We start from the raw sequence: 25,664 nt of genomic DNA, 5'->3' as shown, positions 1-25,664 counted from the left end.
CAAATAATGTGTACAGCACCATATTAAACAATAATAATATAATATGAAATATCAAGAATAATATAAACAACAGTAACAGCAAAAGTAATATAAAGGATAATCTAAACAATACTAATGACAATATAAAATAGCAAGAGACAAAATATTTGCTTGATTGTAAAATATAATAAATATATATCAAAGTGTTTGATATACTGGGACTACCTACAGAGTCATGATCATTTAAAGTTGCATTTTATTTCTTACATTATCTTACAATAGGATTTTGAGAAAATGCCTAAGTTCTCAGACAGATATTAGAAGTTTTCATTATGCCAAGTTTTGTCAAAATATAATAGGAAATTCAAAGCATTACTGGTGGAAATATAACCAGATACGGCCATTCTGAAGAGCAGCTCAGAAACAGCCAAATCTAGAATGCATTCTTAACTATGACCCCACAGTCCTTGAGTACATTTCCAGAGTAACTTTTTCATGGGAGTTTTTAGAGTATGAGGCAATATAGGTGTCCAGCAGTGGGACCACTATATATGAAACTATACAATATGGTAGTAAAACCGCGTGAAGAGCTTTTTAAAACTAGCTTAATCCTCAGATATTCTGATCCAGTTAACCTGGGAAGGTTCTAGGGATACTAGGTGTTTCATGCAAGATTGTGCAAACAAAATGGAGCAAGTGGACAAAACTTAAAATCACACCACTGAGCAAACAGTAAGAAACAGCAAGAGATCTGTAGCATAATACCACTTACACATGTTTCAAAAGCATATAAACATTAAATACTCTGTATTTTATGAGGATATGTAAAATCCAAAGCTAGATGTCACCTTTGAGTGGTTCCTTATATGGGAGATCCGTGGAAATACAGAATAGGGATTCAAGACAATTCAGTATACACATATTTATACATAAATACCTGCATCCATATGTCTTGTAGTGTTGCAAAATAATTTTGATGACAATGTCCCAGAAGTAAGAAAAACGATTAATCCAATCTCTTTTAACCTAAGCTTTAAATAGAATGAACAACAATGGCAATGTAAAAATTAGTATATGGGACTAGTTAATCTTTAAAGTTCATTCCAGTTTATAGAATGCATTTTTTTCTCTAGGCAGCATTTCTAAAATACACTTTCATTTGGTTAGAAAATTTGTCTTTCAGCCAGGTGCGGTGGCTCATGCTTGTAATCCCATCACTTTGGGAGGCCAATTGGGTGCTTTGCTTGGGTTCAGGAGTTAGAAACCAGCCTCTCCAACATTGCAAAATCCCATCTCTACTAAAACTACAAAAATTAGCTTGGCACAGGCTTGTAGTCCCAACTACTCAGGAGGCTGAAGCATAACTATCGCTTGAACCCAGGAGGCAGAGGTTGCAGTGAGCTGAAATTGCACCCCTGCACTCCAGCCTGTACTACAGAGTGAGGTGAGATTCTTTCAAAAGAGAAAGAAAGAATGGAATGGAATGGAGTGGAGTGAAGTGGAGTGGAGTGGAGTGGAGTAGAATAGAATAGTACAGAATAGAGTAGAATAGAGTAGAGTAGAGTAGAGTAGAATAAAATAGAATAGAATGAAGGAAGAAGGAAAGAAGGAAGGAAGGAAAGAAGGAAGGAAGCAAGGAAGGAGAATTTGTCTTTGCGTCACTCCTTTTCAGCTTGAGGCACTTTCTTTGGCTGCATCTCATCAATTATCTGAGAATTCAATAGATAAAGAGTAATAATGCCAAGATACATGATTAGTATAAGAGGCAAATTAAGGGAACAAACAATGATTGCTTTGGAATAGGAAAGACTTGATAATCGGCAGTGGGACTATGATAAATGTTTTCTAACATTTGGAAAACCTTCATCTGTTACGTGAAAAAAAATATGACACTTACATTGTTTGGCAACAAATGATTCAGAGGAAATATGAATCACTAGATAGAATTTATAGGAATTTCAATTCAACTTAAGAGAGCGCTTCTATTTAGAGTTGTCCAAAGAATGAAAGTGTTGCCATTAAAAGTTGCAAATTCACAGCTGTATCCGTGTTCAAAAGTAGAGGGGGTGCAATAGAGATCAGTCAAATGGCGGTGGTGCTGCTCATATAATGGTTTTTGCTCAAATTGAGTTGGATCAAAACTATGCTCTTTTGACATTCTCCTCTACCCACTCTTTCGGAGTCCATGGCAGAAAATGCACACCATTTTTTTTTCAGGATTGTTTATGTTTATAAATACTGAATTAAATGATTTACAAGGTTTCTGTTAAGCTTGAGATGCTATAGGAGATAAGAAAAAAACCCATCCAGGGCATGAGTCAGTTATCACTCTGATTGTGTTCTGAAATAGATATCAATTTTAAAATAAGACAAACTACATCCCAATAAATGTTAAGTTTGGTACACATATATAAATTATATGCTTTGCTGCCATTTAGTCTGTAGAATTCTTTTTTATTTGGACCTGTATTTTTATGTCATTTTAAAATTTTACACAGAACAAATTTTGTGTATAGAGATGAGTAAGTTATTTAATGCTTTTAAGATGAAAATTACCTACAAAACCAATACTTACAAATCAAAACAGTTTAATAGGTGGGTGATTATTTACAGAATGTCAGAGTGTGATCAATATAAATATATTGCTTAAGAATGTCATCAATGTTTGGTCACTGAAATTTATTAAAGCAAATCAATGGCATCAAAATTGGAATTAGAAGACTTAGATCCATATTCAGAAGACCTGAGTGCACAGTGTATCATTATCACCTAACATGTTTGTCCTTTGGAAACAATGTTTTTTTTTAATCATTGAAATACATTTTAATTCAACAAGTATTTATTGAGTAACTACTATGGGATACGTCCTGAATACACAGAATACAATCTCAGGGAACTCAAACCTTACATTAGAGCTGCCCATGTAAAGAAACACTTGTATTCAGGGCAGTAGAAGAATGAATACAGTTAATAACAGAAAAAAACATACTGTGCAGTTGCTGCAAAATGAAGAGATGAATACTACAGAGAGTGGATAAAAGAATGGAATGCTGAAACAACAATAGCTACTTCAGAGCTTTGGTGAAAGGATGAAAAGAGGCTAGGCATGTTGAACTATTTTGTATGCTGCATGTTTTTCTCATTTGATGGAGAAATTTGGGAATTTGCAATATTTGTCATATGCTTATTTTCTATTTCTTCTGCTGCCATACTGGCTAAGCTTCTGACCACTTCACATGTGAACATAAGAAATATAAATTTGTCTATTTTGTGTCCTAATGATCAGGACATTTTCCTCAGAAAGTTAAAATAAATGTGTGTTTTTTTTTCTTTGAACAAACAAGCTACTTTGGGGACTGGCAGTGAAGAGAATAATGGAAAATAAATTTAATAAACTATCTTTCAAATCTTTGCCTGAGACTAAGCAAGATTGCAATTAAAGTAAGAATAAAAATTGAATAGTTATTGGTAGAGCAACAAGTAAAGTGAAAGTTATCACTGAAGTGGGTAGAGTCTACCTTTTAAAGGCAGCCAGAAAATTATTAGAATTTAAGTGTCCCGTAAAAATTGCCCTAATTAATAGTTCTGTTAGGACTTGATGATCCAGGAACCATTCCCTGGTTTCTTAATTAAAAATAAGGAAGACAATGTCTACTTCATAAGGCAACTGCTACAAGAGTCCAATGGACAAGTACAATGCTTGCCATATACGTAGAAATTTAGTAAAAGTTAGTTCATTTTTGGCCTTTATTTTTGTCTTTGTTGAATTAATTATTGCACATACTCATGGCAGTTTTATGAAACAAAGACGAGCATAAATTCCAATAGTAAAAACTACTAAGGGTGGGACGTGCAAAATATTTGAAGATTTTAAAAGACCATCTTTAGGGTAAGACCACAGGGTCAAGTATTCAAGGTAAAAATCATAGGAAAAAGGGGAATTGAAGTGGAAGTACAGTTGGACAAATAAATCTATATATTGTGAATATCTATTTGAAATTAATTTCAACTGGGTAATCCTGATAATATAATAATTTTAGAAATAAAACAGCTTCGTTGTGTTGGAAAATGCTTAACTAAGATCTTGTTCATTCTGAAAATAAGTCTGTTTCTAAGATGTATGGTAGAAAGTTTAGTACAGATATATTCAGTATGTAAATGAATACTGAGTTACTATTAACAAGAATTAGGCTTCTCAGTCCTCCAGCTAGCAGAAGATATGCAGGCAATATAAAAACTGTTGGAAGGTGGATACAGAAAGCTTTCCAGCTGCTGTGGTTTTCTATAATGATTATGAAAGTTTCTTTTTTTAAGTTTTTGGAATCAAGAGTTAGAGAATCAGGATTATGGGTGGTCATTTGCTTTATTTATTTTTCTCTTTTCTTTGTCATCATTAAGGACTTTACATCTGGGAGCAAGACAACAAAGAACATTCTGAGCTTTGCAGTCTAAATAGGGCTTAGACTAGAAAGGTATAGGAAAGAATTGCTAGGAAAAGCAAATTACTTTATTCACCTTGTAAGAATCAGTGCATTATTATCTCACTATTCAGATGCCCAGCATGCCAAATAGAAATAGGTGGTAAGTCAAATTGGATACGACTGCAATATCTCTACATAAGCCATGAGCATATGGAACAACTTAACACTTCTCTGACAGCAGATATTTTTTAGTGGAAACATATTTTATAGACTTTTTCATTTATATCGCTCACAGTAATTTGTAATTATATGCTTGATTATTTGAAAATATGTGTCTTCTAAAACATAGGCAAAACCATCCAGGACGTAGGCATAGGCAAGGACTTCATGACTAAAACACCAAAAGCAAAGGCACTAAAAGCCAGGATAGACAAATATGATCTAGTTAAACTCCAGAGCTTCTGTACAGCAAAAGATACCATCATTAGAGTGAATCGGCAACCAACAGAATGGGGAAAAATTTTTGCAATCTACCCATCTGACAAAGAGCTAATATCCAGAATATACAAAGAACTAAAACAGATATACAAGAAAAAAAACAAACAACCCCATTCAAAAGTGGGCAAAGGATATGAACAGACACTTTTCAAAAGAGGACATATATGAGGTCAACAAATATATGAAAAAATGCTCATCATCACTGGTCATTAGAGAAATGCAAATCAAAACCACACTGAGATATTATCTCATGACAGTTAGAATGGCAATCATTAAAAAATCGGGAGACAACAGATGCTGGAGAGGATGTGGAGAAATAGGAACACTCTTACACAGTTGGTGGTAGTGTAAATTAGTTCAACCTTTGTGGAAGATAGTGTGGCGATTTCTCGAGGATCTAGAAATAGAAATTCCATTTGACCCAGCAATCCCACTATTGGGTATATACCCAAAGAACTATAAATCGTTCTACTATAAAGACACATGCACACGTATGTTCATTGTAACCCTGTGTACAATAGCAAAGACCTGGAACCAACCTAAATGCCCATCAATGATGGACTGGACAAAGAAAATGTGGTACATATACACCATGGAATAGGTGTTTGTCTCCTTTGTAGGGATTTGGATGAATCTGGAAACCATCATTCTCAGCAAACTGACCCATGAACAGAAAGCCAAGAAGCATATGTTCTCATTAATAGGTGGGTGTCGAACAACAAGAACACGTGGACTCAGGGAGAGGAGCATCACACACAGGGGACAGTTGCCGGGGGGTAGGGGAGAGACAATGGGGGTGGGTAGGAAGGGGAGGGTGGGGAGGGGTAACATGGGGAGAAATGCCAGATATGGCATGTGCCTAAAGTAAAATAAATAAATTAAAAACAAAAAAGAAAATATGTGTCTTCTTTACCAGGCTGTTCTCTTCGTGATAATAGAAACTATGTTGTTGTTGCTTTATAGCTGTATCTCCAATATCTAGCATAATAAAAAAACGAATAAATTGTTAGAAGTTCTTGTCTAGTCTTTCTTTTTTTATTGCTGTAGTTTCACAATGTCTGCCCCCAGAAATAAACGACCCTATTCTGAAGGATGTTAGAGAGAGAATAGGCTAAGCATAGTTGCTCACACCTGTAACCCAGCATTTTGGGAGGCTGAGGAAGGTGGATCACATGAGTCCAGGAGTTTGAGACCAGCTTGAAAAACATGGCAAAACCTCATCTCAACAAACAAACAAACAAATAAATAAATACAAAAAATTAGCCAGGCATGGTGGCACATGTCTATAGTTCTAGTTATTCGGGAGGCTGAGGTAGGAGGATGACTGGAACCGGGGAGGTTGAGGCTATAAGTGATCCTTTATCAGATTACTTCAGTCCAGCCTGGGTGACAGAATGTGATTCTGTCTCAGAAGAGAGAGAGAAAGACAGAGAGAAAGAGACAGAGAAATTGTCTGTATTGAATTAGGTAAGGTTAAAGAGTACCTCAAACCCATTAGCTTACTATTAACAACAAAAATAACAAAATTACAAGTTTTGGTGAGGATATAGAGAAGCTGCAACTCTGCTGAACTGTTGATAGGAATATAAAATAGTGCACTCACTATGGAAAATGGTATGGTAGTTCTTCAAAAATTAAACATCGAGTATTGGGGTTTGCTACACTCAAGATTCCTCCACTGTGACATAAACTCACTGCATCTGCAGAATCCACACATGCTACTTCACATTGCCTTCTGGTACTAAAAGGGCAACTTGAGAAAGAAGAACTGCTTTGACTATAAAGCTGATGCTGTTTGCTGTGCTTTGATTAATAAAAGTCCCTTGTCTCTGACCCGAGTCTTATGTCTTTGGTCAGCTTCTATGACACCGTGGCAAGCTGACTTCTAATCTTTTAAGTAGGGAAAAATCTCAAAAACGTGTCCTATATTTTTCTCTTTGATTTCTTCAAAAATAAATAGAATATCTCTATGTGCTACAGTATGTTAGTTTTTCATCTGATACAGCTTGCCAAAATAATTATCTTTGAAACAACATTATGTGTTATTAACATTTAAAGGTATTTAGATTTTTTTTGTTTAAAAATCACTAAATCTACTGGACATTGATAGAATTGAAGAAAACAATGGCACATTTTATATGCTTTCTATGTTTGCATTCCACATTTCAGAAATAGCTGCTCAAAATGCAGAGGTAGTTAAATTTTCAGAGGACGAGATATGTATTATAAGCAGAGCTCTCTCTGAACACATAACATCCTTATGCTGAATTTAAATCTAATTTTGTGACAGCTGTAAAAATGGCTACCTCGTCGACAAAAGCAAAGAAATCAAATTTATGCTAGTTTTTGAAAAGTTACAATGCTAAATAAAGCATTGTTCTGAATTTTAAATCACAACATTTCTGCCTCTAGTGAGGTTCTTGGGAAAATGCAATTCTTTAGAATATATTTATAAATCACCTTTCATCATGAAGAATTTTGAAATCATTTCAAAATATAAGTAAGTAGAAAAGGAGGGGTGGAATTCACACAGAAAGTATTTGTTCAAAAATATTTAGAGCAGAAAAATATATACATTGCTATCAGCACTAAGTGTGCTGATAATTATGATTAAATAAGTTGGATTTGTACTAAAACTACATGATGTCAACACTTCAGACAAAAAGAAAAAAGAAAAAAATTAAAGATGGGAGAAAGAAAACAAAACAAGAAGCAGTCAGCAGAGGTCAGAGGGAAGAAAGGCTGACATCATTAAGGCTACCATGAGTGTAACACCACCATGAGTGTAGGGCCAGGAAAAAGAGACAGAAATATTACGATGTTCATGAACCACATGTATGATAAGGGAAGGTCCTTTCTGCCATATGTTCGGCTTTTGAATTTTATTTTTTTCAAGTGAGAACAGACAATATAATAAAATAAAGTTGCATACCATCACTTGAATTGACTCTGCCAAAGCTCACAGTTTTCAAATTCAGGTTGCAAGAATTTCATTCTTGGAACAAATTGAAACAGGAAGTGATTATTTTCTTTCATCCCTTTAAAAGTTAAAGAGCCTAACCCTGAAAATAAATGCAAATCTAAACTAACAGCTCTTTATCCACTTTGGGAACAGTATAAAATATTATACTATGAAAAGATACATGATTGGAATACATTTTGGTATATATATATTTATGTATATGTATGTAACTATATAGAGATGTACATGTATTTATACATATACAATTTTAAATGTGTATACATATACAATTTTAAATGTGCAAAGGACATAAATGATATGGACATATTTTTATACATGGAGTAACAATCTTTCTTTTGCAACATTTAGGAGGAATTGCAATGGAAAAAATGAATAAGATGATGCCAAATATTTTTTTAAATGTAGAAGGATTTTCTAAAGAGTTTTTCTTGACATTACTCAAGCCTCTTTGAGATCCCTTAGTCTGCTAGTCAACACTTGTGGTTCTTTTTAAAATAAGAAAAGGGAATGCCCTTTTTAGGAATTTCAGACAAAATATCTGTTCCTTAAAGTCATGTGGTGAGTATGATAAATGTTTACAAATATTTTGGTTCACCTTCTAGGCTTGTGTTAGGCTTGTGACTTATCCATCCCATTTTGAAGTAATTATAGTCATGTCATTTTTGATTTTTATGATAAAAATACTTATAATTTGTTAAAATATATAAAATATGTATAATATAGAATATGTAATACATATTTATAATATATACTTAATATATTTATATACTTATAAATATATGTTTGTGCCAATACTGGCAAATAAAATGTAAGTGGGTATACCCTCTGGCACTTTTGACCAAATTTTAAAAAGTAGTGCCTGATTCCCATTTGTATTTTGTTTTCTTTTTTTCTACCATAGCAATTAGGGGAAAATACTCAGAGATGGGGCCCTTGTAAACTTGAGTACCCCTATGATTGCATCAGTAGATCTCACCTACCCAACAGCATTTTTCTGAAACAATTAAGCAATTAGGTTTGTCAGATTATGTATTACCATATGACTTCATATATTCTGATAAACCTTTTAACTAGTCAATATTTACTTATTAAGTAAAATGAAAGATATTCAAGATTTATTCATCTGTACTTCTCAAGCTTTACTTTTTCTTAAAATTACCTTATCTTAAATATCTCCATAGAAATCCATTATAATATCTATAGAAGTAAACCTGAATTTAATCAAGAAACGTCAATGAAATAGACTGAATTTCTCATTAAATTATTAAACTACTCCTCAATAATAATTTGTCCTAACAGTTAATCAGTTGAATAACTCTGTGGGATATAAAATGATTGCATTGTTGTTTCAATGACGAAAAAACAATGGGAGTGGCTTGTTTCTATTCCCTCCCACTGGCAGCCAATATATATATATATATATTTCATATATATAAAAAAACCCACCACCTCCCATAAGCTAATGAAACACAGATGCTCGGGAAAAGTAACACCAAAACTTATATGTGAAACAGTAAATAGATAATGGTACTGACACTTTTGTAAATGACAATAAGTGAGAAATATATCTTACTTTTTCTGAAAACACAAATTTATAGAAACAAGCGCTTTGTAAAGTTATAGAATCAAATGCTAATGCTTACCATTGTTTACATGTATTTATAACTTTGTAACAAATTTTAAAGGGGCTTAATTTGTGAAGTCCTAATTCATCTTATAATGGCAAAAGAAATAATCTTAATTTTTATTCTAAATTAATCACCCAGAAAAGACTCAGTAGTTCTTTAAAATTATTATCAATAATGATGTTTTAAATGCATGGCTTATATTTAGCTAGAAGACTGGAAATGATGGTAATATATTTTTAAGTGTTCAAAATGGCTAAGTTATACAAGGTGTTCAGTTATAAAGTAATAATTTAAGAATTTTTCATACTTTGTTTATTCTACTTTTTCTTTTTTTTTTTATTCTACTTTTTCAATGTTTAATTTTATATTTAACTATTTTCCCATATATGGAGTATATAATTAAGAATAGTTTAAACTAAGAAGAAATCTAACTTTTGATAGTTGGTAGAATGTCATTGTATAAAATAAACTGATTTCTCCAGAACATTTGAGTCCACAGACTATAAATAAAAATAAAACATAACTCATGGTATTCATCAATTGAAAGTTAAATTTAGTTAAATTTTAAAAGGATGTATAGAGACAAATTATTCAAAAATAACTGAACAGTTTCCCTTTGGGATTATTTGATACTCCTTAGAAAGGAAAAAATGAATCTGTCTTCTGTGAATATTCTACTCCAGCATGCCTAATAACATTCTTTCATCTCTGAACATTACCTGGAAATCCTCTCCTTTATTTTGAAAGAAGTCATCTGAAATATGATCCAGGAATCATATGTGCTATATTCAAGGGGATGGATGTTGAATCAAAGCACAACATGGCCTGAAGATGCTAAAATCTATGGGGAAGGAAATCTAGTCCCAGAAGGAATTAAATCTGTCCTCTGGTTACAATGTTTCAGAACGAATTACAGCATATTTCTAAATTTGTATTAGTTACTAAGGTCAATATGATAGCCACTAAAATTTTCCTTGATAATGAGAATTTTAGTCTATTTTTTGAGCATTCTCAGATGCCAGGAGATGAATCTGGATTTGTCTAAGTCATGATGGTGGCTTCACACCGTATGTAATGGTATGGTATTGCTTCAATGAATTCAGAGTATTGTGTGTGAGAAAAATTACCATCATTGGAAAGTTGCAAAGGTTCTAGAATCTCAGAAAGGTGTTACAGAAAATGGTTCTGGTTTACTAGGCTTTAATATCTATTCCATTGTAAACTTTGGCAGGTTTTTAAATCTCTACTAGCTCTAGTTTTGATACAAGTAAGGATGAAAATCATAGTACCTAATTAATAAGTTTTTAGAAATGTGAGATAAGGTCATTTTTGTGTCATGCTTAAAATTATAGTATACGAACTTAAATATGAGCCATACTATTATTATTGTTGATTGGCAAGTAGAAACTTCGCTCAGCTATCCTCCACTGCCAACATAATTTTTTGTGTTCTGTCAAAATGGGGTCAAACCACATGTCTATTGCTGGTGATCTCTCTGTTTATGATAGGTACTTTTTACCTGATCAGTAGTTGCAATATTGTCATAAGAACATACTAACTGTCTCAAAAAAAATCAAATATACTTGATAGTTTACACTAGCTTAGAGGATAAGTTTTAGACTCTTTTGGCTGAGCTTCCAAATTCTTAAAAAAATCTTCCAAAGATGCTTAGAACCAGTCTTCTTAGTTGAAATTATCACCTATTTTCTGTATATTTAACTCTATCAGCCAAAGTCTACTCACTTTTAGTTACCCCAAATAATGTGTTACTTTACCACAACTATGAACACTTACATAACTCTATGCATTATACATGACTAAACATATTTCTTCCCTAATCCCAGAAGTGATTTTTTTCCCCAATTTTCACCTATTGAAACATCTTGAAAGGTCAAGAAAGTGTTTTATGAAGAGGAAAGAAACAAGGTGAGATTACCATTAATAAATGTTGAATTAAAGTGGACGATACTGGCTCAAGAGAGTAGGTTGTTATAAAATCAAAAATGTTTGATTGGGTGGTTGGTGGGATTTTATTTAAGAAAAAATGTAAAGCATTTATATACACAAAGAGAAAAAATGGAAAGAGGAAGTTGTATAATCAAGAGAATGTGAAAAGAGGAATATAGTGGTTCAGAACTTGTTACTCTAAGCCAGGCATGTTGGCTCATATCTGTACCCCTAGCACTTTGGGACGCCAAGGCAGGAGGATCCCCTGAGGTAGGGAGTTTGAGACCAGCCTGACCAACATGGTGAAATCCTGTCTATACTAAATATACAAAATTAGCTGGGCATGGTGGTGCATGCCTGTAATCCCAGCTACGTGGGAGGCTGAGGTGGGCGAATCACTTGAACCCAGGAGGTGGAGGTTGCGGTGAGCATTGCACTCCAATCTGGGCAACAAGAGTGAAACTTCATCTCAATTAAAAAAAAAAAAGACAAAACTTGCTACTCTAGCCAAATTGCTTGAATTCCAATCCTAGATTTGCCTTTTATTAGTAGTGTGACATTACAAAATTTTCTTAACTTTGTGGCTCAGTTTTCTCATTTGTATAATGGCGATCAAAATATTATCTACTTTATAAACTGGGTGCAAAGATGGAAAGGATTATTATATGTAGAATATTTCAAAAATATCTCTGGCCCAGAAAGAGTACTCATTAAATATTAGAGATAAAGGGAGATAGGCGATACAATATAAACATAAAAGCTATTCTGCAAATCTCTAACAAGATTAATATTCTTCCCACCACGTTAAAATTTTCAAATGCCTTTGATCTTCCATGAAACTGTATTTGTATCTTTCTAAGAAGGTTGAGTTTTACTCCTAACTAGTATGTAATTATTTATGTATGCTTCACATAAGCTATAAAAGCTCCTGAAAATCAGCAATAGCTATTTGCCTCTTCTCTATCATCACTCAATAGTTATTAAAATAATACAAATATAAATACAACTATGCTACTCTCCTATAATACGAAAATCTGTTGCTATAATATTTATATGTTATTAACATTTCAGTCATCATATTCTGTGTTTTGAAAAAGACCTAGGGATAAAACAATAGAATGCCCAATAATTTTTCTGAAGTTAGTACTTTGTAATGTGATGAGTTTTTAAATACGCAACTTCATTGACAATGACCTCATCTACTGTTTAGAAAAAAAATTATAATGAAAGAGATAAGGATTCACCAACAAACCATTTTAGAAAGAGTTGTTTGTGAGAAATGCAATTATATAACAACTTCAGAAAAGCTTGAAATTAATGTTTGATATTATATTTACAACAAAAATGTTATTAAAATTATTGCTAAGTATAAATTTTGTTAATTATATTCATATTTAATTTTCTGTATCAAGTTAAAATATATAAAGATACTTATTCTAGACATTAAGCATCCATTAAATGTTAAACTGTAGAAAAAATTAAGATAATATTAACACAAAAACATTATGCTTTTGATTCTATTGGCAGATGACTAACTTGCAGGGCAAATTCCAAATTCATGAATTAACAAAGAGATTCAAATTTTGAAAATATATAAAAATAGGGTCAGAAGTAAATTAGGACAGTTGTGTTGTACATCACCCATACATTAGGAATGTATGATTTCATTTTACTGAATCTATGAATACAGTTCTCCAATACAGTTCTCCAATTGTCTTTTCAATATAAAAGCATTATTTATATGTCAGTAAAAAGAGGTATTACAAGCCTGAGAAGCTCATTCTTCTTTCATATTACGAATATTGTAGAGAATGTATTTCTTTAAATTATACTGCACCTTCTTTGTGTTGTTTTGCAAAATAAATTTTTCATTCTGTAGGTTTGGTTTTCAACACAAATTATTTTCTTTTACTTTGTGAGACTGTAAGCTAATCATGTTTTCCAGATTTATTTAGGGTGTAAGGTGAATAAAAGCTAAATTTAATGTTGATTCTAACAAAGGATACAAGAATTCAGAACTGAACTTTTGTAAATTAACCTTGCTCTTAATTTTATCTTATTTTCCTCTTTTTTTTTATTTTACTACAATTCTCCTTAATTCCACTTTATGTTATTTAGCCATGTATATCATATTTTTATGCTGCATCAACTGCTTTTTAAAAGTTAGATATAAATTAAATATTAATATATAATACGTGGCTTTAATAATTTAGCTTTGAATACTATAGTAACTTCCACAAATGTAGGGAACAGTAAATGAAAATTGCTTTGGTGAATAATATAAGGAATTAGTGCAAAACAAACTCCAAAAACAATAGAAAAAAATAATTTCTTCCCAGCTCCTGAAAGATTTAATATATTTACAGCTAGTTTTCTATACATAAAAATTATGGAGTAAAAAGAAAATTATTTATATTCTTTTGAGTCAGATATGCAATTGGAAAAAGCCTAAGGAAAGTGGTTATAGAAAACCTTTAGATTTCATGCACATTGAGCAATAGACCAAAAAGTAGGGTTTTTGAAGGCATCCAAGTTCCAGAATTTAAAATCTCTTCTGTATTATTAATGATATGGAAGAACTTTCATCATTAAAGGTTTCAACACATGTATCTTATGCGTAACTTCCTTAGTTAATGGGTGATCAATAAAATTTCACAGGAGAGAAAGAGCCCAAGACCAAAAGCATACAAAGTATCCCTCCCAAATGGTTGCTGTTCAAATACCTATTACTGTGCTTTCTTAGCACAAAACACAAAGGACTTTTCACATGGAGTGAGTCCACTAAAATATGTGTCACATAGTATTAAATGTCTTTGGTGACTACTATTCTTCCTCCATTGATTTATTCCAATTTATTTTGCTTCATCTTTTGAGTGGTGGATTTACAAAAAGGAGCAGAATACCAGATGGTCATTGCTGTGGTTCACTGAGTTTATATCCTAGCAGGAAGTTAGATGATTGCTTTTCAAGGTTCTTATCATGCATTGAACAGTCTATTTCACCACAGGGGATTCTTAAGCTGTCAATATATTTTTGGCTAAGCATGCCCCATCATTTTCTTTTTAAGACATGGGCCTATATAATCATATGAATGCTTGTGGACACAAAGAAAATATAACTTATCTTTCTTTCTGAATATTGTGGAATGTAGACTTGTGTTAGAAATGAGTATTTACTTAACGTTTATAAAATTCTGTTTTAATTTTTGGGACAACATTATTGAAATGTTTCTTATAGCTTCTTCAAAAATGTAAACTTTTCCTAAACAATCTGGATTTTTTATTTAAAAAATTTATTTTAAATTCTTATTTGTCAAAACAAATAAACAAAAAACTCCAGTAAACAAAAGCCTTCCAAGAAACACATGGCTTAGTTATATAGAATTCGTGTAAGCAATGAAAACTTAAAAAAAAAAAAAAAAAAAAAAGAAAACTTAGTTACCTCAAAAAGAGACTGACTTTTGTCTTTGCTTTAAAAATATATATAGTCAAAATTTTTCTAGGAATTGTACGGAAAGAAAATGAAGTTAAAATCATCTCATTAAAGAAAAAAATCTCTACATTTACACTATTATAACATATATTATGAAAAAATACACAGATTATCTCTTTATCCTCAAAGAAAATGTTTTAGTTTAAAATAAGAACGATAAATGAAGGAATAAAAAACCTGAACAACAGAGTAAGCCAACAAAAATGTTTGAGCTATTACTTACATGATGAGGGGGAAAAGTCAGTAATTGCCTGAATGAAAGAAGACAAAACTCACAAATGCATAACGTGAGTCTAAGTTATACATATAGCTGACTATTGCCATGGTAGAGCAAAGGATGATTGCAGGATAAGTACAGGAAGCCTTGATTTTCTTCCTTGAACATAAGAAATATACACAAGGCCAACACATATTGTTTATATTAGAATACCACTGTATCTTTTTGCATGAAATTAGAGTACACATATTTGGGCGATAACCTAAATTGACTTTCAAATACAAAACTCCCATATTCAATAGACCAAGTTTCATGAGGCCTCGAGCTGTTTCATTAATTGTTATACTTAGAAATGTGATTTTTACAGTGAGTTTTAAAAACATTTGAGTTTGTGGCTGGGTGCAGTGGCTCACGCCTGTATTCCCAGCACTTTGGGAGGCTGAGGCAGGTGGGTCATCGGAGGTCAGGAGTTTGAGACCAGCCTGACCAATATGGTGAAACCCTATCTCTACTAAAAATACAAAAATTAGCTGGTTGTGGTGGTGCATGTCTGTAATCCCAGCTACTTGAGAGGCTGAAGCAGAAGAATCCCTTGAACCCTGAGGTGGAGGTTGTAGTGAGCTGGGATCATGCCATTGCACTGTAGCTTTGGTTACAAGAGTAAAACTCTGTCTCAAAAAATAATAGTAATAAGTTAAAAATAAAATATATGAGTTTAATTATTAAATATACTTCAAATGTGAGAACGTCTAGACTGGGTAACTCAAAAATACTATCTAAACTTTGGAAAACATATTTTCAAAAATGATGTATAATACTTGCTGATCCAAACCTAATTTTTTGGGTAATGTGGGGCTTAAAGTTTCCTGTAATGCTGAAAAAAATTAATTCTACTGCCTGTATGGTCCCAGAACCTAGATATATATACATGGTCTGGTACTCTTAATTTTTCAGTATCTCATATCTCAATGTTATTATCATATTCAAAAATATATCTTTACAAACAAATCTTAGTATGTTTGTCCTCCTTTGGTCATGAACATGATGAAAATAAGGTATTTATTACTACTTGTTTAATACTATTGATTAGGTATTTTACATACTTTAATGAATATAATCCTTATCTTAATATATTGAGCAAGTAGGACTTGCTCCTATTATACAAATGAGAAAACTGAGGTGTAAAAATTAAATATATGAATTAAGGTTTTATATTTTCTCAGTAGCAGAGATATGAAGCAAATCAAGGCTTTTATTAGCAAAGCAAAACTTTTATTAGCAGAGTCCACTCTTTCCAGGGTTCTTGATTATCTTAGTTTTTAAAATATTCTCCATTATTTCTGAGATACTTCCATTATTTCTGATACATGTTGAACTGTCAATATTTTCAATATGCTAAATACAAACATAACAAAACAAGTGATAGCTATTACTTCTATATGATTCTAAAAATAATTTACTGTTATGTGTTTGGAACTTACTAGATAGTTTTGAGCACCTTATGTGTTAAGCATTACATAAATTTTTCAAAACTATAATTTAATCTCTTTAGCCTTCACAATTCTGAAATAAGTAAAAATACTCAATTTTGACATAAGAAATAATACACTCAAGTAATATGTGGTAGAAATAGAAATCAACTCATAGATCTTGTGTCCCTAAAGAGAAATTATGTGTCCTTTGCCCTCTCATGCTGGATAGTACTAAAACAGTCTAATCAGGAGATGTACATTATTTTATAGCACAAGTATACTTTTCAAAACCAGATTAGGTTACATGATAAGGCTATTGAATGTTGATCTGTCTGTTGATTGAATAGGCTGCCTTTTCCAGGGAGTGTCGAGGTAGCAGCAAGTGATCTGTGACAGCTGCAAAGTTTTCCTTGTGGACTGACATCACTGCAATTTTGTTAACAGGCTTTGAGCTGATAAAATAATCCCATCCGAAATGATTCATGCTTAACTTGCTTATTCTTTGAAAGACATGCACAACATGTTTTCCTTATTAGCATCAAACACAACTGTTCCCATTAAGAAACTAGATCTCCATGTGAATGACAGAACTAGTGAAAGCTGAATGTGCCCAAATAATATTGCTCATATACTGGCAAGCGTGGTGGTGGAACTCAAAGTCTGTGCCAAAAAAAAAAAAAAAATCCTAAATACTATTTAAAATAATATGTTTGAAAATGAACTCAATCAAACCATCAATGCTTCAATCCTCAAAAAGGACTTTTAATGCATAGTTCATGATATTTTTGTATTCAACAGTGCATTTGAGTACTTTCTTCTTTGGCATAAAAGAGTTTACCACTGATGCTACTCTCTGTGATTCACAGTGTTATAACACATTGTCTTCTCTGGGAATGGGTTTAAGAAAAAAATAGTTTACAATTGTTTTTAATCAAATGTTTTAAAAAGCTACAGATTTTAGCTACAAAAAACTCTAAAAAGTCTTTACAGTGAATATGCAAAAGTGGAATTTGTTTTGAGTATTTAAAATCTCATAATAAAATATATTTTCATTTTGGCAAAGTACAATTCGTTATTATGTTTAAGCACTATATGGGATAGAATAGAAATATGACACCAAATTATTTTTGTGTCTCTTTTCAATATAGTGCTTTGCAGTTTTCTTTAAGTTAGTTTTATCAATAACTTATTAATGTAGTATCATATTTGTGATATCACATTTCAGCATGTATTCATATGTAATTGGGACTTACTATGCATGAAATAATGGCATTTTTGATTTCCTACTGCTTTTGTGAGGTGGTTTCCTCACAGGGGGACAAGTAAACATAATAAATAACCTTTCATTAACGAAGTCACTAATTCTTTGGAGGTATTTTGGTATGCAAAATTTTAAAAATTACTTGGCTAAAGTTTCCTACTTATTTCTTCTCCAAATATTGTCTTTTATTACTAAGCCCGATTCCATCTTTTGGTATTACATTTTGATACAGAAAATTGTTGATTAAAATTTTTTGGCAGGAGAATAATATAATATGGCGACAAATCAAGCTGCTATTCTTATCTCATCAGTCATTTCTCTAGCACATTGTGGAAAATAGTCTTCCAAGAATAAAACTTGGAAGATTTATTTTTCTCTGTCAAAGGCAACAGTTCCCTCATTAGCCTTTTTGCTTATCTGTCCTGTCAAATATTAGCTTTAGGTCACTCAGTAATAATTTACTATATGACATCTACATCACTAACATTCAAACTTTCTCCCAAAACAATCTCACCTGTCAGATCATAATAAATTCTGTCAACATTTTACAGCATCACATCCCCTCATTGATCAGTGCTTACCCTGAGCCCTCATATGAATTCCAGGTCCTTTACTTTTGGCTACAAATAGTCAAACCATCAATACAACCTACCACTCTTTTAAAATTTTCTTTAATCCAAAATTTACACATTTCTAATACAATTATATGTTTTCTGTGAGTGTTCTTAAATCTTAATATGTTAACTCTTCCTTCAAAAGTATGTATCTCTTTTTTATACAATGTTATTAGTTTTCCCTGAGGTATGTATATCAAATTGCCATTCCGAATACAAAATGTAATTATGAACTTTGGATTTTTTAGCATAGGAATAGCATATCCATTTCACCTCATCTGCCAACTGTTTTAATTAGTAAGGAGTGTTGTGAGAACTGGGTTAAGAAGGACTCTGAAGTCACATCAAAACTCAGTGGGAATGAATGTCATGAAAACGTCAAAGCAAGGGATGCAGAAAGGGCATGTGCTCCAAGTATTCTCATTCAAGACTTAGAGAATAGGAATTAGGCTTCACTTTTTACAGAATGTTGCTTAGCCCAGCAACAGGCAGTTAGTTGACTTTTAAAAATACTACCAGATGGTGTTGATAAAATTCATCCTGCCTGTGAAGAAACATAAAACATTTGCACCATACCCTCTAGGATGATGGGGAATACACTTTTTCTTAATTAAACTATCATTGTTAGGAAGCATCAAAAGAACTCTCTAAAAACAAAGGTTTCATCAAAGAGAGACTATATAAACTCCAGGGAATGCAATGAGTAGATCATTATCAGCCCCCTACAAAGTTATAAATTAAAGAATCAGTATGCTATCAAGTGGCAAAGAAAAGCAGAGTGAAGGCATGAACTGAGTAGTCTGCCATCTTTTCTTTTGAAATGAATGACAACTAAACACATTGCATATACACTACTCCTCCATTCTTTATTTTTAATGAAAAGAATTGGTTAGTGGGAAATAAATCAAGCTTTGGAAAATTAGATCATGTGCTCTTTGAAGTATGACTTAGACTCTACATTTAGCCGGTGAATATTAGTAACATATGAGAACTACTTTTGAGGCTGGAAAGGAAAATCTGTACTTCCTACATGAATTATTGTTTCATTTGAAATGTTCTTGCTCTATATAGTTTGTATTTCTAACAATTCTCTGTAAAATCTTCTCTTAAAGCATTGTCCCTAGCTGAACTTCCTTGCACTCAATGGGAGACATTAATACTTTCCTTATCAAGATTCCTAGCTTACTCTACACATTCTGCTTAGCAATCATTATACATTATTGCATTTACTTGATTACTGCCTGCCCCACTGGACCACAGGTTCTTAAAGACAGGAATTGTTTCTTAATCAATCTTTTGATTCTCAGCACATAACATAATGCTTTGCAGAAGGAAGGCCCTTAATAAATACATATAAATGTGTAAATTGAGTCATAGTGTTCCAGCTGAGGAGGAAAAAAGTGAGCTGAGTAGGCTAAAGTTAATCAGGTAGTATTTCCAAAAACAGGGGGTGCCAATTTTGATAGATTAAAAAAAATCATGTAAGTTAGATGGAAGCCAAAGGAAAAAATCCTACTGGGACCTGGGAGCAAAGAGTAGGAAAGTAAATATGCTGGTATCAGAGTTTAACCCTGGAACAAAAATGGCAATCGCAAAAAAACAGTAGAAGCATAGGTTTTACGGTTAGATTAGAATAGAAGGACATTTGACATTATCCACTTCAAATTTGTCTTTGTTGACTGTATATCCTTTCTTTAGGGAGAAGATAGTAACAGGTGCTAAGAAAAAGTTGGATGATAGAGCTAACATAAGTGATAAATCGGTATGTAGATGATGTTTTATGAATGCCATCACATTAAACTCTAACAGGCTTATGATTTGGATATTTCTGCCTTTCTCTTCATCACTGTAGAGCTAAAAAATAGCTTCCAAAATAATTCAATTATTACTCAAAGTCTCTAGTCAGTAAGTGGCAGAATCAGTATTCAGAACAAGGCCTTTCTGATTCCAAAGTCTATTGTCTGAATTGAGGTGAAGGAGCCAAACAACAGAGATTAATTTTCAGGTGGTGTTGAGAATGCTCCATTGAAATCTTTTCAAACTACTTCTTGGTTTTAAGTATCTTTAGTCCTTGTAAACTACTTGGTTTCAAAGAATTTTAATATGCCTTTGATTTAGGGAGTTTCATGCTTTTCTTTAAAAAAGACTGTATTTCTGATTTCCACATAATATTCCATATAATATTCCAATTCCTCCTGTTATAAAAAAAACATTCTTAAAGAGAGACATAAATTACTTGGTGACATATTAAAAAGGTAAGAAGCTCAGGTTTTGGAACCTGAGATAATATTCAGACCTGGCCTTCTCACCACAGCCCATTTGCTCTTGGGAGACATTTCTCCACTGAGTTCTCCTGTTTCTGCACATCTTGTGAGCAGAGTTTCCAACTGTCCTACTTTTTTGTACCTGGTCATCCTTCTGTGTAGCAAATAGCCAAGGAGGATACAGTGTCTTCCAGCAGAGCAAAGGATAACTCTTCATACAGCCTTGAGAGAAAGAGATAATGGCTCCCTCCAGAGGAAAGAACGGGGGTGCCTACTGCCCATTATAAAAGATTCCGGTTTGTAAGCTCACGGTTAATCTCCTGTAATACCATTTAGTAGGTTGTGCAGGTATCTTACACTCTTCATGTCATTCTGTGAGAATTCGGGCTTGGGAAACTGGCACAAATCCTGCTATTCTTGCTCCTAGTGCTGCTGTGGGTAATAAACTATCCTTCATTTCCATCTCAACAGTCTTGTGTATTTTATTATCCTGCATGAAACTGTAGCAGAGAATTTTAATCTGAAAGTAGAGTAAAATGTCAGAACTCCTTGTAGTTCTTAATATTTACCAGCTGAGTAATCTTGAGCAATTATTTTTAAATATCTAAGCTTTGGTTTCCTATTATAGTGAAATTTAAAGGTGACAGTGCTTATAAATTTTTTAGCAAATTTATAGTGCAAAAATAAATGATAGCTAATAGTAGTGATGCAATAGCTGCAGTAGCAGTACTAATAGCAGTAATTGTGGGAGCTGCAGTAGTTGAAGCACGTGCAGCAAAGGAGTCTAACATCGAAAGAATGCCGACAGACAGCAGACATTTTACTAAGCAGCTGGTGTTGCTTATCTTCTTTAATCTGCACAACAAATGGAACAGGTGCTTTTTGTTTGGTTTTGTTTTCATTAGTTAAATGAGGTGAATGAGACTCAAATTGTTGAACTGATTTTCCTGAGGTAACTCACATGACAAGTGACATAGCTTGGGATAAGGAGCTAGTTGAGTCTGATTTCCAGGGAGTTGTAGTCCATGCATTTGCAGTTCCATGTTTGAGAGGAAACTACAAAGTAATTTAGGTGGGCAGTTGGACATTCCTACATCCCAGTCATGGAAGAATTACAGAAGCATATGTTAAGGAAGAAAAGCCCAGAGGAAACAGTGTTGGTCTCCACAATTTTTGTAAACAAAATCCATCCATGTACTTAGCTAATGTTGAACACGTTCTGTTTTCCAAGCTTTGTATTTTGAACCTTTGTCCACATTATTATATTATTGTGTTTTTGTCATAATACAAATAATCTTAATAGTATTCATAGTAAACTATACAGCATTATTTTCAAAAATTTCCATGCTGTCTTCAGAGAAAGATTCATAAATTCAGTCAATATTTCTTAAAGTAACTTTGATGGCCGAATTAAATTTTTAAACATCATAAACTTAATGTTTTAAATATAAATATGCAAACATAGAAATACACAATGCATGCATAACTATGTATATAGAGATATGCAATTTCCTACCTAATTTCATAAGCAATGTGAAAGAGATAATACTAAATACGAAAATTTAGTATTTTTCTCTACTTTTCATGTAGTATATGAGATTATCTATTTATCTATCCTTTAGATTTTTTTTTTTTTTTTGAGACAGAGTCTTTCTGTCATCCAGGCTGGAGTGCTGTGGTATGATCTCGGCTTACTGCAGTCTCCACCTTCTGTGTTCAAGTGATACTCCTGCCTCAGACTCCCAGGTAGCTGGGACTACAGGTGTGCACTACCCCACCGGGCTAATTTTTTTATTTTTCGTAGAGATAGGGCTTCACCATATTGGCCAGTCTGGTCTCAAACGCCTGACCTCAAGTAATCCACCCACCTCAGTCTCCCAAAGTGCTGGTATTACAGGCATGAGTCACTAGACTTGGCTTCTCTATTCTTTAGATTCTATAGAAGAAACAGGCACCAAACACATTTTTCAAATATACTGGCTTATCCCAACCCTCATTTTTAAGTTGTGTCAAACAATCAGTATAAATAAACATATATGTATATATATATATTTTTTACCTCTACAGATAGGAACAGGAAAATCCCACGAGGCTGTATTAACTGAATTGGCTAAGCAGGTGAGCTGAGGGTGGCCATCAAGGATGTATCCAGTTACACAGCTGTAGCGGATCTTGTCCCCGATGTCGAATCTTGTACCATATAATACACCTTTGGGGGGAACACCAGGATTTCCACAAGAGCTACTCTGCAATTCTATAGAAAAGGAAGAAAAAGAGTTTACAGTTATTTAAATAAACAGTTTATTGTTTTAGATTTATAAAGTTATATATGTAGATATAGATAGTATTATTTATTTGGAGAAGAGTCACAGAAAAGGAAATGTCTTCTATTCCAATAAACTTGAAAGTGAAATATGGGATGGAAACTAAACATTATCACAGAGGTATTATTTGTCATTGTTTATGATAGAAAGTTTTAGATATTTTATATTACTTAGTCTTATAGCATTACTTACATTTTTACTCTTAAGTTAATATTTACTCAGATAAGTAAAATTGAGAATAATATCATTCACATGCCTTTTTCAAAGTTACATTCTAATAACATAGTAATAAGGAAATTCATTTTCTTAATATTATCTTCAGTCCTTTAGCGCTTAATCTTAAATGATGAGCCTAGATAAAATACACATTTTGCATGGAAACCTTTATTTCATTTAAATGGGAAAAATACAGTATAGTAGTAATGGATAATTTTTAAAGTTAGGGAGGGTGAGCTAGAATTCCAGCTCTCTTATTTGTTATTAACCTTGAGTGTATATTAATAATTATAATAATAAGTGCAAACAGTTGTAACATTTTAATTAGAACAATAGGCAAAATATATAAAAAATGATATATCACAATATTTTACCTACCACCTTGTTATTCTATTAGTTGATGCATAAAACTAACAAAGTATAAAAACACGAGTTTTTTTACAATAATATTCAATTCAGAAAAAAACAATTTTAGACTAAATGAATAAAAAATGTTGCAAACAGCAGAACTTCAAGGTTAAAAAGAACTACAGATTATTTTTTCTTATATTGTTTTCTAAATTTTTATTATATTACTGTTATATTACCTTTATACTATAAATAATAATAAAAACATTAACAGTAATTAATGAAGTAAAAGTTATTGCAATTTGAGTAAAGTCTGTAGTTAATAGTGTTGTGCTAACATTAATTTCTTAGTTTTGGCCATTTTGCTGCAGTTACATAAGTAGTTATATTGAGGTAAGCTGATTAAGACTATATGGGAACTACTCTTCTTGCAAAATAATAAGTTGAAAGTGATGTTGCAATAAACAATACAATATTTTCCCATGTGCTTTGATATTTATTTTATTTGTTGAGTTACTAAGTTCTATATAATATTGCAATGCTAATTCAAATAATTACAAACCATTATAATATTTAAAATATCAATGTCAATATTAAGCAAAAATATTAAAATACAAAATCTCTCACAATATATAGCTGCAGCTATACAAAAGCCAATATTACTTATGCACACAAATTGTAAACAAAGAGGATATTTTTTCATTTTTAGTGGGCTTATAGTAATTTTGAGAGTATTTTTTAAACTTATATTAACTTTGTATAAACTTCCCAAAGCAAGTAAAAGAAAAATCACAGATTAATTTAAAGTATAAGACCAATTTAATCCAGGGAAATATTGAGAGCACGGGACATCCATATATTTTAGAGAGAAAATATTTACTTTGAGTTTTAAAAATGTAGTTATATGTTCCTCCAAACTAGCAAAGTGAAGAAATTGATTAACATTTACTAAATGTAAATGGTTTCAATAAATAGACAATTTTCTTAATAATGTATTCTAAACTTAAATATGTAAAATATTTAAAGTGTCAGCAGTGAGGTTATTTCTAATTTTTTATTCTGTTATTTCTTCAAGACATATACTACATGAATTTTCAGTAAAACAATACAAATTTATTATCTGTGAATTTTAAGCAACTTTTAAAGAAACACTATGTATAGAACAGTTCTTTATTTTTAAATACTTAATTTAAAAAATCATTTGATTAATAGATGAGATGTTTACTGCAAGAGACAGTGAGATTGATAAGTTTTTATAAAATGAATAAGAATTCAGTCCCCTGAATGTAGTAATAACAAAGGAGATGCTTTTAATGAAACTACCACTTTTGGCCTCCACTCTTCTTCCTTCCACCCTCTAAAAAATAATTAAGGTCAGGACTTCAGTTATCATAAAGTTATATGTCTCGGAGTAAAGTAGTGTCCAAATTATGTCACAGGAAGCAACTAGGTGGGGGAATAAAATGAAAGAGATGAAAGCTCTAAACAGACTCAACATTAACTTTGATTTAAATGAACAAACAAACATTACCCAGAATAAAGTATCTAAAACAAAAATGGAAATCATATCAGGTGAAGCAGTGAATGAATAATAACACTGAATGGAATCTTACTTGATTACCTAATCTCCTGCTTTGTAATTATTTCAAAAAGTGATAAAATTTTAGGTTGTCTACAAATGAAACTCAGAGAAGACAATTTTAAAGCATATCTGGCCTTTACTTTCAGGAAATTCCTGCTGTCATTTGTGCTTGTTTATTATCGTCGTACTTGAGAACAGCTACCCATCATCCTCTATTAACTGAGTAATTCATAAAGACAGTTAAGATATTTTACATTCAAGTGTAATGATCATGATTCTATAACCGTTGCTCATGGATTATATTTTTTGTCTTCTCCTGAACCTTTAATTCAGACTTCTCTCTATGCTATGTCCATTTTCAAAGGCAAAGTCAAGTATGATGCATTATTAACTGAAGTATATAAACCACCATCAAAAA

The 25,664-nt window shown here is 32.2% G+C and overlaps 1 protein-coding gene across 7 annotated transcripts in view; it reads right to left on the bottom strand.

The window, feature by feature from the left end:
- CSMD3 (CUB and Sushi multiple domains 3) overlaps positions 1–25,664 on the bottom strand; it is a 1,279,316-nt gene that overhangs the window by 1,013,055 nt on the left and 240,597 nt on the right. For all 7 annotated transcript variants that reach the window (XM_002759280.8, XM_017965625.4, XM_035276379.3 and 4 more), the window contains exon 4: positions 22,836–23,030. In XM_002759280.8, coding sequence (XP_002759326.1) covers positions 22,836–23,030 — 195 coding nt within the window. The remainder of the gene's footprint in view (positions 1–22,835; positions 23,031–25,664) is intronic.

The sequence above is a fragment of the Callithrix jacchus genome, chromosome 16 (genome assembly GCF_049354715.1).
Source record: "Callithrix jacchus isolate 240 chromosome 16, calJac240_pri, whole genome shotgun sequence".
Classification (NCBI taxonomy): domain Eukaryota; kingdom Metazoa; phylum Chordata; class Mammalia; order Primates; family Cebidae; genus Callithrix; species Callithrix jacchus.
This window is presented reverse-complemented; position numbering and strand designations above follow the sequence as displayed.